This window comes from Calypte anna, chromosome 19, assembly GCF_003957555.1.
Source record: "Calypte anna isolate BGI_N300 chromosome 19, bCalAnn1_v1.p, whole genome shotgun sequence".
Lineage (NCBI taxonomy): Eukaryota > Metazoa > Chordata > Aves > Apodiformes > Trochilidae > Calypte > Calypte anna.
Window position 1 is genome coordinate 666,309 of NC_044264.1, and position 16,268 is coordinate 682,576.

A 16,268-nucleotide genomic window follows, 5' to 3' on the forward strand; every position below is an offset into this window, starting at 1 on the left:
CCAGGCGCGGGGACCCCTGCTCAGCCAGCTCCGAGCCCTGGACAGCGCCGTCCTCATCGGTGCGTGAGGGAGAGGGGGGAGACGGCTGCGGGGAGGCAGCGGGGGTACCTGAGGGGGGTCTCTCAGGGGGGCCTCAGGGCCTCAGGGGTTCCTTCAGAGACGTTCCCTCAGGGCTGTTTGTTAGAGGGGATCCCTCAGAGGGGTTCCCTAAGAGGGGGTTCTTTAGTGGGTTCCCTCGGTGGGTTCCCTAAGAGGGGTCCCTCAGAGGGGTCCTTCAGGGGTTCTCTCAGTTGGTTCCCTCAGTGGGATCCCTCAGAGGGGGTCCCTCCGTGGGGTCCCTAAGAGTGGCTTCCTCAGAGGGGTTCCCTAAGAGAGGATTCTTTAGTGTTCCCTCAGTGGGTTCCCTAAGGGGGGGTCCCAGAGGGTTCCCTCAGTGGGGTCCCTTAGGGGGTTCCTCAGTGGTTTCCCTCAGTGGGGTCTCTCAGTGGGTCCCCTCAGCAGGAACAGCCTCATCCTGTCTGCAGTCTCCCATCCTGAAATGTGCTGCACAGTTAATATAAAAAAAATGAGTCGGGACCTTTCATTTGAAGATGCTCTTACAGGAAGGAGTAATCCACTCCCGTGATGTTCCTTTAGGAGAAACGGGCTCTGGGAAGACCACTCAGATCCCTCAGTACCTTTATGAAGCAGGAATTGGCCGCCAAGGCATCATTGCTGTGACCCAGCCCCGCAGAGTGGCTGCAATATCCTTGGCTACCAGGGTGTCAGATGAGAAGAGGACAGAGCTGGGGAAGCTGGTGAGTTGCCTGACTAAGGCTTCAGAGAGCTGGTTTAGTGCTGCAAGTGTTGGTGGGACTGTTACTTTCCTGAGTGAGACAAAAAAGAGCCCCAGGGGTAAAAGATAATCATTTAGTGCTGTTCTTACGTGGGGCATGTTTGATTACACCTCTGTGGTGTTCTGATTATTTTCTGTGTTCCTCCATTTGAAAAAAATGCTGGTTAATGAGTAAACAAACAAAAAAAATACTGGAATTGCAATATTGCAAAAGATCCCATTGCTCCCTGTATCACAAGTGACCATCCAGGAGAGAGAGCAGTGTGCTGTGAGAGAAAAGGGCAGGAAAAAGACTTCCCCTGCATAAAGTCTTTGGAGGGCGTGCAGTGGCTTCTAGCAGGGGAGGGAGGAGGGGAAAGCTGGGGGATTTGTGGTGAGCTTCTGGTGGAGAAAAAGCCATTTGGGGTACAGTGTTGAGAGCATCTTCTGGGTGGGTGGTTAGATTTGCTCACAGACTGCAAATACACAGCCTGACATTTTCTGGGGTCTCCCTGGAGCTCTGGTTGGCTCTGGCTGAAGCATTCAGCAGAGATGCTTTGCTGCCCTTCCCTGTGGTGGGATGGCAGTGGCAGATGCAGGTGACTTTGTCCCTTGTGTGCTGGTCACTGCCTCAGGTTGGGTACAGCGTGCGCTTTGATGACCTCACATCTGAGGAAACCAGGATCAAGTCTCAACGGATGGGATGCTGCTCCGTGAAGCTATTGGGGACCCCTGCTGAGGAAGTACAGTGTGGTCATCCTGGATGAAGCCCACGAGAGGACAATCCATACTGATGTGCTCTTTGGGTGGTGAAAGCTGCACAAAAGAAACGAAAGGAACTGGGCAAACTGCCACTGAAGGTGTGTGTGTGCCCCTGGGATGACAGTGAGGGGCAGGGGTGGGCTTTCCCCAGAGCCTTTGGAATTTCCCCGGCTGGTTTCCTGTCCCTAAAAACCCCTGTAGAACTTCTGATGTGTGGGCATCACATGGCACGTCTGAACGAGGCCCCTGGTCACCTCCTCATTGCCTTGTTTCATAAGAGCCCCTTGGGTGGGAGCTATGGACTTGATGGGGGAGGTTTTGGCAGCCTGGATCCAGGTGCTCTCTGTCTTATTTGGCAGCTGCAGAACGTGCTGAAGAGTGGGGAAGGAGTGGCACACGTGTGCCAGGTGCACAAGAACTGATGTGAGCACACAGTGAGGTGTGTGAGGATGCTGGGTTGATGGGGAAGGCACCAGGGGACTTGGCACTGGGTCATTCAACAGAGATGTGCAGCCTGGCTTTGTGGGAACTTGGGTCTTTCTGTTAAATTTTGGAAGAAATCTTGGCTTGTTTTATCACACCAACACATCATGCTTGGGTGGTACCAGACCTGAGGGTTTTAACAAGGAAACATCACTCCCTTCAGTCCCAAACTCTTCTGCTTTTGCTGTTCTGAGCATAAATCTCAGTCATAGGAAGCTGCTGGCTGGTTCTGACAGGTAGGGGTCTAAGCTGCAGTGCTTCTGCTCCCACTGAAGGTGATCATCAGTCAGCTACCATGGATGTTGACCAGTTCTCCAGTACTTCAATGGGGCTCAGTTCTCTATTTAGAAGGCCGGCAGCATCATCCCATCCAGATCTCTACACCAAGCAGCCTCAGAGTGATTATCTCCAAGCAGCACTGGTCTCTGTCTTCCAAATCCACCAGTATGGTTCCTCCCCTCAGGTTTCTGCTTCCCCATGGACTGTTGGTCAGAGGGCTCAGAGGTTCCTGTGGCACAGGATGAGGTTTGAGCTTGGTGCTGCTGCAGTCAGAGGGGTCTCCTGCAGGAGAAGGGATAGCTGGGGAGCATGCTGGGATCGTGACTTGGACTGGCTCAAGGAAAGGGTTGACAACTGCTGTGTTGTTCCAGAAATAGAAGGATTGGAAGTGGTCAACTATGCAGAGCTTTGGTGGGAAACCCAGGCATAAGCTTGTGGTGGCAGGGAGATGATTCTAAGGTGCTGTCATGCCTCAGAGCAAGCAGAGGTCTGTTAAAAATAGGCATTTTGTGACTAAATGTTTGATTGCAAACTGCCAGGTGGTTAAATCATTAATTTAAGCTGTTAGCTACTCTGCATGTGGTGCCTTGAGGGTGCTGCTGTTGTTGGGATTTTGGGACTTCAGGTACAGGTTGAAAGGGAACTGCTGAGCAGAGCTCTCTGGTGTCCACTCATACCCAACACCCAAATGTTTCTCTCTCCTGAGTTTTGTGTAGTTAGTGACTTGTGTCTGAGTGTGTGCTGGCTCTCCTGTGTGCGTGTGCTGGGCAGTTAATTAATGAAATACTCATGGGACCTTGGATTATTCCTCCACCCATTAAAACTCAGTCTTGAAACACACAGCTTATCCTTCACCTCTGGAGAATCCATCAGGAACTTCACACCTTGCACACCACGTGTGTCTTTTCTTTTTCCTTACCTGCTTTGCTGTCAGGACACCCCCTCATTACAGTCCAACTCTCCCACCCTATCCCAACATCCTAACTCCTCACTTGCTTTTTCCTCTGGCTGCAGGAAGCCCCCTCTTCCCAGGACATCCTGGTCTTCCTGACTGGTCAGGAAGAAATTGAAGCAATGACCAAGACCTGCAGAGACATTGCCAAGCACCTCCCCGAGGGCTGCCCACAGATGGCAGTGATGCCTCTTTATGCTTCCCTGCCCTACTGCCAACAGCTCCGTGTCTTTCAGGCTGCCCCTAAGGTGAGAGAGGCTGAGGGATGAGTTTGTTTGCTTGGAAGGAAGATGGAAAAGTTTCAGGGGTTTGAAGTGGTTCTGTGCTGGTATTAATGGTGTGCACTGGCTTCAGGCTGAATGGTTCCAGTGTGATGCCAGATAATGCAACTGGGATGTGTGTATCAGATGCATGCAATGTGGTCATCCAGGACCATAAAAGGAAGTAAAGGATTAAGGGGAGTGAAAAGGGCAGAGGAATTAAATTTTATCCTATTTCATAAGGATTTTATGTCCTTATCACAAAAAAGCTACAGGGCCAAATCCTCAGAGAGCTAAAACCAGGGTGTGTTCCACAGGGCTGTCAGAAAATGGATTTGTGCTGCCTCAGGCTCTTCTGTTACCTTTCCAGCAGATCAATAAGCTTTCAGATCTTGTTACAGAACATGAAACCAACATGGTTTAAAGACATTTTGATTCCAGCTGTCCTGTGCCTTGTTGCAAGAGGTTTAAGAACACGTTTTAGAAACTGATCAAGAACTAGAGATTATTTTAATTTAGGAGAGCTGGCCTAGCAGGCAGGACATGGCTACAGTTACACACAGCTTGCCGAAAGTAACAGTGATTTCTTGGTGGCAACTTGAGTTGGTTCTTCCTTCCAGGGCTGTCGCAAAGTGATTCTCTCCACCAACATTGCTGAGACCTCCATCACCATCACAGGAATCAAGTATGTTGTGGACACAGGCATGGTCAAAGCAAAGAAGTACAGCCCTGGTGAGGAGTTCTGAGGGGCAGTGCAGGGATTCTTCCCAGTTCTGTACAAGTTATGAGAAGCAATGAGCCCCACTGAGAGTTAATTTCAAACCCCCTCTGCACTGTCTAAAATAACCTCTGAAAGTTTAGGTGTGGGGGTTTGGGTTTGGGTTGTTTTGTGGGGTTTTTAAGCACCAGCAATGCAGGGGTAAAAATCTATCAGATCTCTTAATGGGCACAGTGCATGATTCTTGCCTTGGGTTGAAGGTTGAACCCAAAACCTGAGCTGGGTGGGATGGGATTTTTTGTCATTAATATCCAAGTTTTGTTTTTCCAAGCTGTTTGTTATGCAGAAGGTGACTGAAATGATGCTTTTCCATGCACAGAAATTGGCCTGGAAGTGCTGGCAGTCCAGAGGGTGTCAAAGGCTCAGGCTTGGCAGAGCGGCAGGAGGAGAGCAGGGAGAGAGAGTGGGTCTGCTACCGGCTCTACACAGAGGATGAGTTTGAGAAGTTTGACAAAATGACAGTTCCTGAGATACAGAGGTGAGAAAAGAACCCTGCTACCAGCACGCTTCTCACCACACCTCCTGTGTGTGCTGTTGCAGCTGGAACTGCCTAAACTGAACAGCAAAGCTGGATCTACACTTGACTTCTTCCTTAAAATGAACTCTGGAGATTAAGCAGAAAAACCAGGAGGCATTTGCTCAGGTGGCGTTTGGGCTCCAGACAAGCAGGAGCAAGTTTTCTTGACTCTCCTCCAAAAACTTGGACTTGCCTCTTACCCTTCATGGCTTTGGAAGTAAAACTTCACCAGCCAGCATTAGACTAGATCTGTCAAATTGCAGCACAGGTCTGAGGACTCCAGCTCAGCTTATAAGCAAAAAAAAAAAAAAAAGAGGTGGGAGAGGAGAACAATCCAACCTCAGCTTTTTTTCTGCCTCTGCAGGTGTAACCTGGCCAGTGTGATGCTTCAAGCTCCCTGGCCCTGAGAAATTCCCAATGTCTACCTTTGACTTCATGTCCAAACCATCTCCTGGTAAGTGGTCACAAAAAAAAATGGAAAAAATTACAAATGAGTCATGAGAAATTGCTTGAAAATTTTTTTTTGAGGCCAGCCAGATAGATAAAGGTGAGGGCTGGGGAAGGGGAGCTGTCTCCTGCAATCTTGTTCTGCTGGTCCAGATACATCTGAGGTTCATGTCACTGCTTCATTTCTTGTGCTCAGCCCCATCAGAGCAGCCACAGTTAAAGAACAGAAAGCTGGGGAGCTCAGCTGCCAGAGCAGGGAGCAGTTTTGAGACATAAAGAATGTGAAGTTGGGCCTTAACTGCCAAGGGAAAACCAGAGAGAATCTCTCACAACATCTGCTCAGAGCTATATAGATGGCAGCCTTAGTTTTGCCTCTGGTTTTGCTGCTTTAAATTGGGAAAAATTATTGTCCCACTGGATAGAGGGGGGATAACATAACCCACAGCTTGAGGCTTTGATTTCTCTCTGGCCAGGAGAGAGGCAGTGGTGATGCTCAGATCCCTGCTAGTGATGTTCACAGCCTGGATTCCTTGCTTTGAGCAGATGCTATCCAAGCAGCAATTGAGCAGCTGACCTGCTGGGAGCTGTTGGAAGCAAGAAAGGAAGAATCAGTTTGTCCTGACCCCCCCTGGAAGGAAAGATGGCAGCCTTTCCACTGGAACCAAAGTTCTCTAAAGTAAAATTACAGAAAAAAACCTGGCTAATTTCTCTCTCTGTACTCTTCCCAGTACTATTGGCATTTCTCTTTCCAGCTCCTTAAAGAAGGTCTGGAATTTGGGGTGGCTGCTGCTGTGCTGGTTTATCTGCAGTCTCATTAGTGAAGCACAGCTTTATTTTCAGCAGCTGTGCAGGCTTGCTTGTCATTTGTCTTGTAATTCAGGGAGTCGTTTCAAAAGGTGATTTCTTTCCTCTGGCATCTCTGACACTGAAACAAGACCAATTCCCCTGCAGTTTCTGGGATTCCTGGCAGCACTGTTGAGCACTTCTGTGATGTGTTTGCTGCTGTAATTGATTTTACTCACCATGTTTGTACTCTGTATGACCTGGCCAGTCAGGAAAAGCATGGCAGTTGCTGCTAAATGTGCTTGGTGGGCCCATCAGAGGATATACAACTGCCTCAAGGCCCAGATGTTTATGGAATTATCCTAAACAATGCTCAGTGAAGTTCCTGGGCTGCTGGTGGCAGAGAAGTCTGGTTTTGGTTGACCAAAATCAGTTTTGTTTTGTGATTTGCAGACCATCCTGCCTGTCCCCCAAACATCTCCACTGCACAGAGGAATGATCCTGGACCATTCGATCGGCACTGCTAGGCAGTGGACAGTGTACTCTCTACCAGCACTCCAGCGCCGCAAGGGACGGAAAGTGCCATATCTGTCAGGGAGAAAATTCATTCTCCAAGTGAGGGGGATCACCTCATTTCCTGCTCAGTCATCTTACCAGGGCCCTTTCAGAAATGGTTCCAAATTGTGCAAACAAGGTAAGGACCGTCTTCAGCCTCTGATTCTGGGAATTGCGAGGGGGGAGGACTGCACCATCTGCCATCCTGGCAGTGGAACCTGCAAGTGAGGAGAAGAAGGGCTCATCTCTGCCTTTACAATTTGGGTAACTGGGAGAAGCTGTTCAAGTTGGCTGAGAAGGACCCCTCAGAAAGCTTGTAGCATTAACAACTGGTATATCCAAAGCTTCTGTTCAGCTCTAAACCTCCCCGTGCATCCAGCTGGAAACAGGATGGGAGTGGGAGAACGTGTTGGGATTTCGCCTTGGTAACATCCTCTAGAACATGGCTTTGGGCAGGATCCATGGCAAGAAACACTGAGTATGTTTACAAGCAGATTTTGATTTATCCCACCCTATAAACTCGTGGGTTTGATTTGTGGATCTGAAGACTCCTGTACCCTGTCCCTTGCAGCATCTGTTATCCTCATGATTTGTTTTCACCACCTGTGGGAAGAACAAGTGCTTTTTTCACAGCATTGGTGACCTTGCAGAGTGATTCTGAGTGGAAGAGAACAACAACGTCTGTTTCCTTGGCACTTGTGGGGAGGGGATGTAGTCAGACATTGTCCCACTTAGGGGGTAGATAACAGGGACAAGGAAAGGGTTGGCACCTTGCTCTGAGAAAGATTTGTGTTTGGAGGACTTTGTTTTTCATGGTATCCAGAGACTGTCTGTTCTTGGGTGATGAAACTGTCCCTTCTAACTGCTGGTGTCTCTGCTGCAGGAATGGTGCAAAGAGAACTTTGTGAAACAGCAGGAACATGTTGCTTGTGTCAGATGTCAGAGCTCAACTCAGGAACATTGTGTCAAGGTAACTTGTTGCCATCTGTGATGTGTCTTTGTTTCACCTGTTCATGTTTTTCTGTTTGTCCCCAAACTGATTTTTGCTGTGCTCTGGACACCAGGGGAGTGAGAAAACGTGGCTTTGTTTTCAGCCTCCTATAAAATGCTAGTTAGAATTCCTGACTTTGCAGCTGCATCCCAGAATCTCAGAGCTGCAGGTGCAGTGCATCAAGAGGAGAGGAGGGGAGCCAGAGGCTGACCAGGTAAAGCTCAGGTTTTCCTAAGGAATTTTGCTGCTCTAGTGCAGTGTGATAGAGCTGTGTGTGCCACTGAGCGATGTCAGTCTCTGCAGCCCATGCTGGCTGGCTTCTGGCACCTTGAATTTACCAGCAGCTTTCACACACAAACACTGTTCCTGTCACAGGGGAAAGGCACAGGGTGGGAGCTGCTGCTGAATTCCTTGTGGTCTGTACATGGCATGGGAGCCACCATTGGCATTCCTGCAAAGGCTCCTTGGCCTCAAACTCAACTTCTAGAAGGGAGAGACTTGCTCCATTTGCAGCTCTTTTGCTTGCTGTTAGATGGAATTAAGCCTGACACCAGCTGAATTCATAGACTCATAGAATTTCAGGGCTGCAAGTGGCCCTTAAGATCATCCAGTTCCCAACCCCCAACCCACAGCTCAGGCTGCTCAGACCCCTCTCCAGCTGGCCTTAAAAACTTCCAGGGTGGGGCTTCCACACCTCTCTGGGCAACGTGTGCCAGGGTCTCACCACCTCATGGGGAAGAACTTCTCCTAACATCCAGTCTAAATCCTGAATCCATTCCCCCATGTCCTGTCACTCCCTGACATCCTCAGAAGTCTCTCCCCAGCTTTCTTGTAGCCCCTTCAGACACTGGAAGGCCACACTAAGGTCTGCTCAGAGCCTTCTCCTCTCCAGACCTGAACAACCCCAACTCTCTCAGTCTGTCTCCATAGGAGAGGTGCTCCAGCCCTCTGAGCATCCCCATGGCCCTTCCCTGGACACTTCCCAGCACATCCCTGGCTTTCTTGTGACAGGGGCTGCAGACTGGACGCAGTGCCCCAGGTGGGGCCTCAGGAGAGCAGAGCAGAGGGGGAGAATCCCCTCCCTCAGCCTGCTGACCACGCTTCTCTTGATGCAGCCAAGGATCTTGGTCCAGCTTCCTGGGCTGCCAAGTGCACACTGATGGCTTGTGTTGAACTTTTAATCCCACCAGCACTCCCAAATCTTTTTCCTCAGGGCTGCTCCCAAGCCAGTCACTTCCCAGCCTCTACCGGCGCTAATTCTTGGCCGCCTTACATTCCCTACGCTTGCAGGAATTTCTCAGGCAATATTCCCTGAGCTCTGAATCCCTCCAAAACAGGCCCACGTGTCCCTCTGGAGGCTGCACAACCCCCCTGACTCCCTCTTGTCTCTCTGGCTGCCAAACAGCTCTCCATGCCCATCGAGTCCTCCCGCTCCGACACCGGCAGCGTCCGCCGCTGCCTGGCTCACAGCCTCTTCATGAACGCCGCCGAGCTGCAGCCAGACGGCACCTACAGCACCCTGGACTCCCACCAGGTGGTGAATATCCACCCTTCCTCTGTTCTCTTCCACTGCAAGCCAGCCTGCGTGGTGTACAACGGGCTGCTGCACACCAACAAGTGCTACATGAGGGACCTGTGCGTGGTGGATGCCGAGTGGCTGTACGAGGCAGCGCCCCAGTACTTCCGCAGGAAGCTCCGCACAGCCAAGAACTGACCTCTGCTTGAGGGACTGAATGGCCTTAAAGGTTCTTGAATCATCAAGGGTTTGTGCCTTTTGCTCTGGTGTTTCTTCCCCTTCTGCCTCCCACGACCCCCTCCCAGTTTATGCTTTGGTTTTTCCATTGGAAGGCTGGAGCTTGGCGTTGTCAAGAACCTCAGATTGACCATTAGTGTCTCTTCTTTTCTCTGCCATTTACCGATCTCTTCCTGGTGAAGGAAAGTGGCAATACCAAACCTAGTTGTCTTTTTAAGTACTGCAATTAAGAAAATAGTGCCACTAAGTCTATTCTTTAATGTGAAAGAAAGTGGAGTTATTATATTGCCACTGTGAGGTGGTAGTGGGAAAAACGTAGGTAGTTTCTAAACGATATCCTAAGTATTTTTTAAATACCTCTCTGGGAGAGGGAACTCCAGTTTCAGCAGTCTAGTAATTTAATAATATGTAGTACTATGTAGTTATCATATGCAGTGTATTATAATTTGTAGGAATTTATACAGATTTTTGGGTGAGTGGAATAAAAGGTGTCTGAAAGGGTGTGGGTGGGGAAGCTGCTCTGCAGACCATGTTACCCTCAGTGTAACATGGGGTTAGGTTATATGGACTGTGGTGGGATTGTGGTGTTTGGGCCTTGTATCCTTCAAATAGCAACTTTTCTTTTTTAATAAAAAAAAACTTATGAGATTAATAGTGCTGCATCATGGCTGTTGTCAAACTCCTTTTGCTCAGGGAGAGCTGCTGGCTTTGCTGGTGACCTGTGGGGACAACCTGCATCTGGCATGTACTAATTAGTCCTTTCTGGTTACACAACACATTGTGAGATGCCTTTTCTTTGGCCTCCAGGATTGGCTTGCTTTGTGTTCCCCTCAGAAAACTCTGTCCTTTAGTTTATTTTTTTATTGACTGAAATGCCACTCGTGCTGATCTGCAAATCTGTGTCTCCCAACGAGGGTAAGTAGGTACCCAGTGAACTCAGGTAGGTAGGGACCCCTCTCACAGCCTGTTCTGGGAAGGGTGACACAGAATGTCTGCAGGGGGGCAGTGGAAATGCATCCTGGCTGTATAGAAGGCTCCAGTTTTGTGTTGGTATTTCAGGAGTACCCAGCTATTCAGCTGTTCTCACTCACACGAGTTTGCAGGGAATTACCAAAGCCCTGTTAAGATGTGTGTCTTGGGTTTACAGACTCTGCATCTGTAGGGGAAAATGGAGTATGTGTGCACAGTTTGTTTGGGCAGTCCAACTGACATCCTTTTAGGGCAAGGGGGGGTGAGTGTTTGTTTAGAACTAATTTGTATATTTTTCCCAAAATAAAGAAGCCATGGCAAAAACCCAAGTTGGGAGCATTGTTCTGTGTGGCACAAAAGCTGTGAGGATGGAAGAAATGCTGACAGGAGATTCAGGTACAATTCCCAGCCTTTTCTTGTGGGAAAAGTTCCAGTCATTCCCCAGTTCTTGTGGGAATGACTTCACTGGGGCAGTCTGAGGTGTTTGTGTGATGATGTTAATGTGGTGTCAACGTGGTGGGGTGTTACTGAGGGGGTGGCATGGATGCTGTGGGGTGACACGTGTGGTGGGGTGGTATGGATCCTGTAGGGTGGGGTGGATGCTGTGGGGTGGGGTGGATGCTGTGGGGTGGCGTGGATGCTGTGGGGTGGTATGGATCCTGTACGGTGGTGTGGATGCTGTGGGGTGGATGCTGTGAGGTGGGGTGGATGCTGTGGGGTGGATGCTGTGGGGTGGCATTGATGCTCTCCTGCTGTGAGAAGGTCCCTTGCAGTGAGAAGCTTGGGGCCTTTTCTGCTTCTACTCGATAGAATTTATTCCAGTTTGGGGACAAAGGGAACACTTTATGCTAAGAGAGTTTGTCAATCTTCCCCTTAGAATATTTACTGCTAAAGGAGCAAACAAAAGCAGCAGACGCTGAGTAAACAGCTGAGCTCATTCCAGTGCTCCCTGTGCGCTGCTTTGCCCTGTTGCCCCTCAGGGGGAAGCACCGCCATTTCCCCACACCCCTCAAGCCTCCTCTGCGCCTTCCCCACTACCCCAGCTGTCCCTAAGCCCTGTGCCCCTTCCACATTTTCCCTTTTTTTACCCCCGATGGGCACTCCCGCCTCCGCCTTCCTTTCCTCCGCCTTCCTTTCCTCCGGGGCCGGGACTCGAACCCGGATCTCCGTTCCGCCGCGGGGGCCGCCGGGGCCGCTGCTGGCGGAAGGGGGTTGCAGTTCCGGGGCCTCCCGTGTGTCCTCTCCCGCCGCACCATGCTGCTCGCACGGGCCCTGCGCGCTGCCGCTGCCCTGAGCCCTCCGCTCCGGCACCCGCCCCGCCGCCTCCTCCTCCTCTCCCCGTCCTTCTCCTTCTCCTCCTCCTTCCCCCGCACCCTCCTGCCGGCACCCGCCGCCTCCCCGCCCTTGGTCCGCTCCCTATGGCAGCTGGGCGGCAGCGGGCGGACCGGGCTGCTCCGCCCGAGGAGGGGCTCGGCCGGCGGAGTCTCGTGTGGCTGCGGCGGGCTCCACACCGAGGGTGAGAGGGGAGAACCGGGACGCCCTGCCTTCCCCTGCCCTGCCTTCCCCTGCCCTGCCCTCCTCTGCCCAGCCCTCCCCTTCCCCTTCCCCTTCCCCTTCCCCTTCCCCTTCCCCTTCCCCTTCCCCTTCCCCTTCCCCTTCCCCTTCCCCTTCCCCTTCCCCTTCCCCTTCCCCTTCCCCTTCCCCTTCCCCTTCCCCTTCCCGCCCTGCCCTCTCCTCCTCTGCCCTGCCCTGCCCAGTGGGAAGCCGGGGTCCCAGGGGCGATCTGAGGGGACCCGCAGTTGGCAGGAGGGGAGGGAGCGCTCCCACCTTTGGGGGAGGATGTGAAGGGTCCGGTTTTAGGGAGGGGGATGGAGCGGTCCCTACCCCCCCAGGAGACCCTGGGGATGGGAGGATGCTGAGTGCTTGGGGTGGAGATGAAAGGGGAGCCCTGTTTCGGGGGAGGAGGTGGTGTGAGGGGAGGGGGGTTGGAGGTTGGGGTTTGGGAGGGGTGATGGTGATGGTGGTGGTGGCTTTCCTCACCCTCCCGTTTCCCTGCCAGGTGACAAAGCCTTCGCGCAGTTCCTGACGGACGAGATCAAGGAGGAGAGGAAGATCCAGAAGCACAAATCCCTGCCCAAGGTGTCGGGAGGGTGGGAGCTGGAGGTGCACGGCACCGAGGCCAAACTGGTGCGGAAGATCGCGGGGGAGAAGTGAGTGTGGGCTCGGGGTAACAGCCAGGAACCCGGTTTCTCCATGTTCCTCCTGGCTGTGTCACCTGGGTGTTGCTGAGGCTCTTGATTTTCCCATCTTGGTTCAAAGGAGCCTTTTTCTTTTTTTTTTTTTTTTTTTTTTTTTTCCCTTTTACCTTTTTGCTCTTATACCTTGTGTGTTACAAAGTTACCTGCAGTCTTCCCCAGTTAAAAATAACAGCTCAGGGCAGTGAAACTTGAAAAATTCATGTTAATGAAAGCAGCTGGAGGAAGGCAGCTTCATTCCAGTGTGTGTTGTACACTGCAGCACCTGGTTTTCCTGACAGTGTGTGGATTCCACACCAGTAACACTGCCCTCCAAGAAAAGCTTCAAAAAGAAGACATTCTGATAGTTGTTTTTTCCGTGTGTGCAAAGTAACTGTTTTTGTTTCTTCTGTAGGATAACGGTTACATTCAACATCAATAACAGCATTCCACCCTCGGCTGAGGAAGAAACACAAGAAGAGCAGAAACCTGACGAGCAGGAGGTAAATTTACTCTTGATTTGCACTTCAGTGACAGGTACAAAGAGGGAAATTAGAACCCTGCCTGTAAATGTCAGGGGTTGTTTTCCTCTCACCTGATACTTGGGAGCATTAAGTCACAAAATACAGATTATTATGGGCTGGCTGTCGCTGCTCTCTGCAGCAGAAAGGCAGAACAGGGTGAGAGGGCTCTCTGAGAGGTGAGAGGAACTTGGATATCAGTGCAATGACATGAAAAGGTATTCAGGGGACTTCACTTGTATGGTTCTGTTGGTCAGAAGCGTCTCATTCCAGTTAAAGTGACTGTTTAGGAAAAATACTGGTGAAACCTGTGACTGAGCAGTCCTGTGTGAGGCAGCTGGCTTCATCTGCAGTGACACAGAGACTCCAGACAGAGGGTGACAGAGAACAGTGCAGGAGGGGCTGTGCTGCACTGCCAGCACTTTGGCTCCTGTTCACATTCTGATGCAACTCTTCTCTTTTTCAGCCTGATCTTACATCAACTCCCAACTTTGTTGTGGAAGTAATAAAAGATGATACAAAACAGACCCTTGTTTTTGACTGCCATTACCCTGAAGATGAGGTGAGTATCAGACTGGTCCTGTGTCTGCTGGACCAAACTCTGGGTGGTGACTGGCTGCACATTCCCTGCTTGTAGTGTGACTCTGCCACTGTTGATTCTCACTGCTCCACAGTCTGCTGCTTTGCAACTCTGCAGACATGGCAGTCTCCTTTTTTAACCCAAAAAAACCCCTTTGTGCTTGCAAAGAACACTGTGTAGGGAGGAGATGTTCCATGGCACCCCTCACATCCTGCCCTGGCATTTTTGAGCAGCCACTTATTCCCAGTTGGTTGCTTTACACTGGGGAAGGGAGGTATGGCAGAACTTCAGTAGCACCACAGCTTCAGAGGGGTGAATGGGAACAGCCAAAAGAAGAGCAATTTGTGTCAATAACTCCCAAATTCTGTTGCTATGGGGTGTGACAAAGTAGGGATTAAAAAAAAAGAGTGGGAGGAGACTAAAACTGAGAGCTTTGCTTCAGACTGATCTTTGTGTTTTATTTTGTAAACCTTAACAGATGCTTTATGCAGCCAGTCGTAGCTGAGAAGGGTTAGACAGATTTCAGAAGAGAGATTCAGAACCAGGTGGAAGAGGTTCTTACATCTCTGTACAACTCAGGCTGCTGACTTCCATCAGGTCACTGCTGGTATCTGACACCTTGGGGCATTTCCTCTGTTCTCCTCTGAGTCAGTGCTTATCTCCAAGGCAGGCGTGGCCAGGGAGAGGCACAGCTTTAATACAGCCTTGGGGCTTGGCCTGCAGTGCAGTATTGTTTGGGGATGGGATGGCTGAAGGGGCCTTGTGGTCAGAGCTAACACAAAGCTCACATTTTTATCTCCTGCTTCAGATTGGACATGAAGGAGAGGAAGAAAGTGATATCTTCACGATTCGGGAGGTCAGCTTTCAGCCCACTGGGGAGTCAGACTGGAAGGACACCAACTACACCCTCAATACTGATTCCCTGGACTGGGTGAGTGCTGCAGAGTAACACGGCTGCAGAGGGCACTTGGGTGTAACCTGTCTGGCTGTCCCTGAGCTCCTGGGGTAGGAATGAGTCCTGTCCTGGATGTCTGAGATGGGGAACTCCCCTGCTCTGCCCCAGTGTTCCATCAGGTCCTGGTTCTGCTGCAAACCCAGGAGTATTACATGGTCCCAGGAGCTGTGCTGGTGGCACTGTTGGCACACAGGCACACTGAAATTTGTTCTGTTCCAGGCTTTACAGGCTGATTTCCCAGCAGCTATGTGACACTTGAGAGAGGCTTTGGCTTTTGGTCCCTTTGGTTACCTTTGACTCCTAATTTTGACTTTTAATTTTGTCTTTGACTCTTTTGATCCCTGTAGTTAACAGTGACACTCACAGATACCACAAGTAGATGCCTTTGTTTTCAGGATCTCTTTTTATAGCTGTGACATCTGCTTGTATGTTCTCATTGCCAAGCTTTCAGAGCATTAAATCTGAGTTGGAGGCTGTGAATTGTGTGACTGAAACTTCACTCCTAGAGTGCATCTCTCTGGGAAGCATTCATGTCAGAACTGGTTGGTGTGCTCTAGAAGATCCCATTGTTTTGTTGGGTTTATTTCCTCTCTGACCTGAAAATGAATTTAAAATGTGTCTGACTGGTGATCTATTCAGATTACACAGTCCAAAATGAATCATTTGCTCAGTAACACTGGTTTAATAAAGGAAAAAACCCAAACAGAAAGAGGCCCACCACAAAGGGGATGAGGAGCTGCTGAGCCTCCTGCAGGAGGCAGGCCTGGTCTTCCTGGGGGAAAGCAATGCTGTGGGACAGCTCACAAACTAAAAAGTTTTCTTGTTCACTCCTTCCAGGCTCTGTATGATCATTTAATGGATTTCCTGGCTGATCGAGGAGTGGACAACACCTTTGCTGATGAGTTAATAGAGCTCAGCACTGCACTGGAGCACCAGGAGTACATCAAATTCCTTGAAGACCTTAAAAGCTTTGTGAAATGTCAGTAGGTTAGGCTAGAAAACTCATCTTCAAGGGTGGGTATTCCACAGCTCTACTCCAGCCAGCAGTACCCAAATATATCTTCACACCAGATCTGGAGAGTAAGTACCTTTGAGGTTGGAGAATGAGGATTCTCACTCTTATTTGGGGTTTTGTATTTATGTTGCAGCCCAGATCAAGTTCTCTCACCACTGGAATTGCCTCACCCTACCTGATGGTTTTTGTACAATTCAGAATGAATGTGAAGAATAAAATCTGCTCAACATATCACTGAAAAGTGGAGATTTCTGTTCTTCCTGTTGTACCACTGCTGACTAGAGGGCTGCTGTAAAAAAACATTGTTTTTTTGTCTGTGCCTTCAGCCAGTGTTGGTGCAGCTGCTGGCAGAGCTGTTGCTGGCCTCATTTTCTCCAGGGAGAGTGGTTCCAGCTACACCCTGTGCCTTCCATCAGAGCTGTGGCAGGAGGAGGAATTTTCCAGGCCAAGCAGTGCTAGTTACAAACATGAGTCTCACTCTAGAAATCCTGACTGTCCTGGTGTTAGGGAATAAAATTTAACATTGTGCTTGAGGAGCTGTTTTGGAAGGGATGTGACACCATCACCTGTTAGTATTAATGGAGCTATTGTAGGGAGGCTGGGGAACAACTGGGAGGCTG

General features: G+C 50.2%; 2 protein-coding genes across 2 annotated transcripts; both read left to right on the top strand.

Annotated features, from left to right (window-relative positions):
* Nucleotides 1–1,502: 1,502 nt before the first annotated feature.
* On the top strand, nt 1,503–10,667 carry DHX33 (DEAH-box helicase 33). Its single transcript, XM_030462658.1, is given in 15 exon segments — nt 1,503–1,542; nt 1,545–1,619; nt 1,622–1,699; nt 2,335–2,501; nt 3,350–3,538; nt 4,171–4,282; nt 4,648–4,731; nt 4,734–4,806; nt 5,210–5,266; nt 5,268–5,299; nt 5,836–5,859; nt 5,862–5,968; nt 6,529–6,690; nt 7,514–7,600; nt 9,027–10,667. Coding segments are annotated over 15 exon segments (1,581 nt in total). The 5' UTR covers nt 1,503–1,517; the 3' UTR covers nt 9,336–10,667.
* An 837-nt stretch (nt 10,668–11,504) lies between these two features.
* On the top strand, nt 11,505–15,889 carry C1QBP (complement C1q binding protein). The gene is made up of 6 exons (XM_030462501.1): nt 11,505–11,859; nt 12,403–12,553; nt 12,993–13,080; nt 13,565–13,660; nt 14,487–14,609; nt 15,471–15,889. Exons 1-6 carry the CDS (start codon nt 11,598–11,600, stop codon nt 15,618–15,620), a joined length of 870 nt encoding a protein of 289 aa, XP_030318361.1. The 5' UTR covers nt 11,505–11,597; the 3' UTR covers nt 15,621–15,889.
* The last annotated feature ends 379 nt before the right edge of the window (nt 15,890–16,268 follow it).

What these genes read in the sequence shown, in the direction of transcription:
- C1QBP (XM_030462501.1), top strand. Translation starts at nt 11,598, where the DNA reads ATGCTGCTCGCACGGGCCCTGCGCGCTGCCGCTGCCCTGAGCCCTCCG. An exon ending in CGGCGGGCTCCACACCGAGG is followed by an intron (nt 11,860 to 12,402) that starts GTGAGAGGGGAG and finishes TTTCCCTGCCAG; the next exon opens with GTGACAAAGCCTTCGCGCAG. An exon ending in GCCATTACCCTGAAGATGAG is followed by an intron (nt 13,661 to 14,486) that starts GTGAGTATCAGA and finishes CTCCTGCTTCAG; the next exon opens with ATTGGACATGAAGGAGAGGA.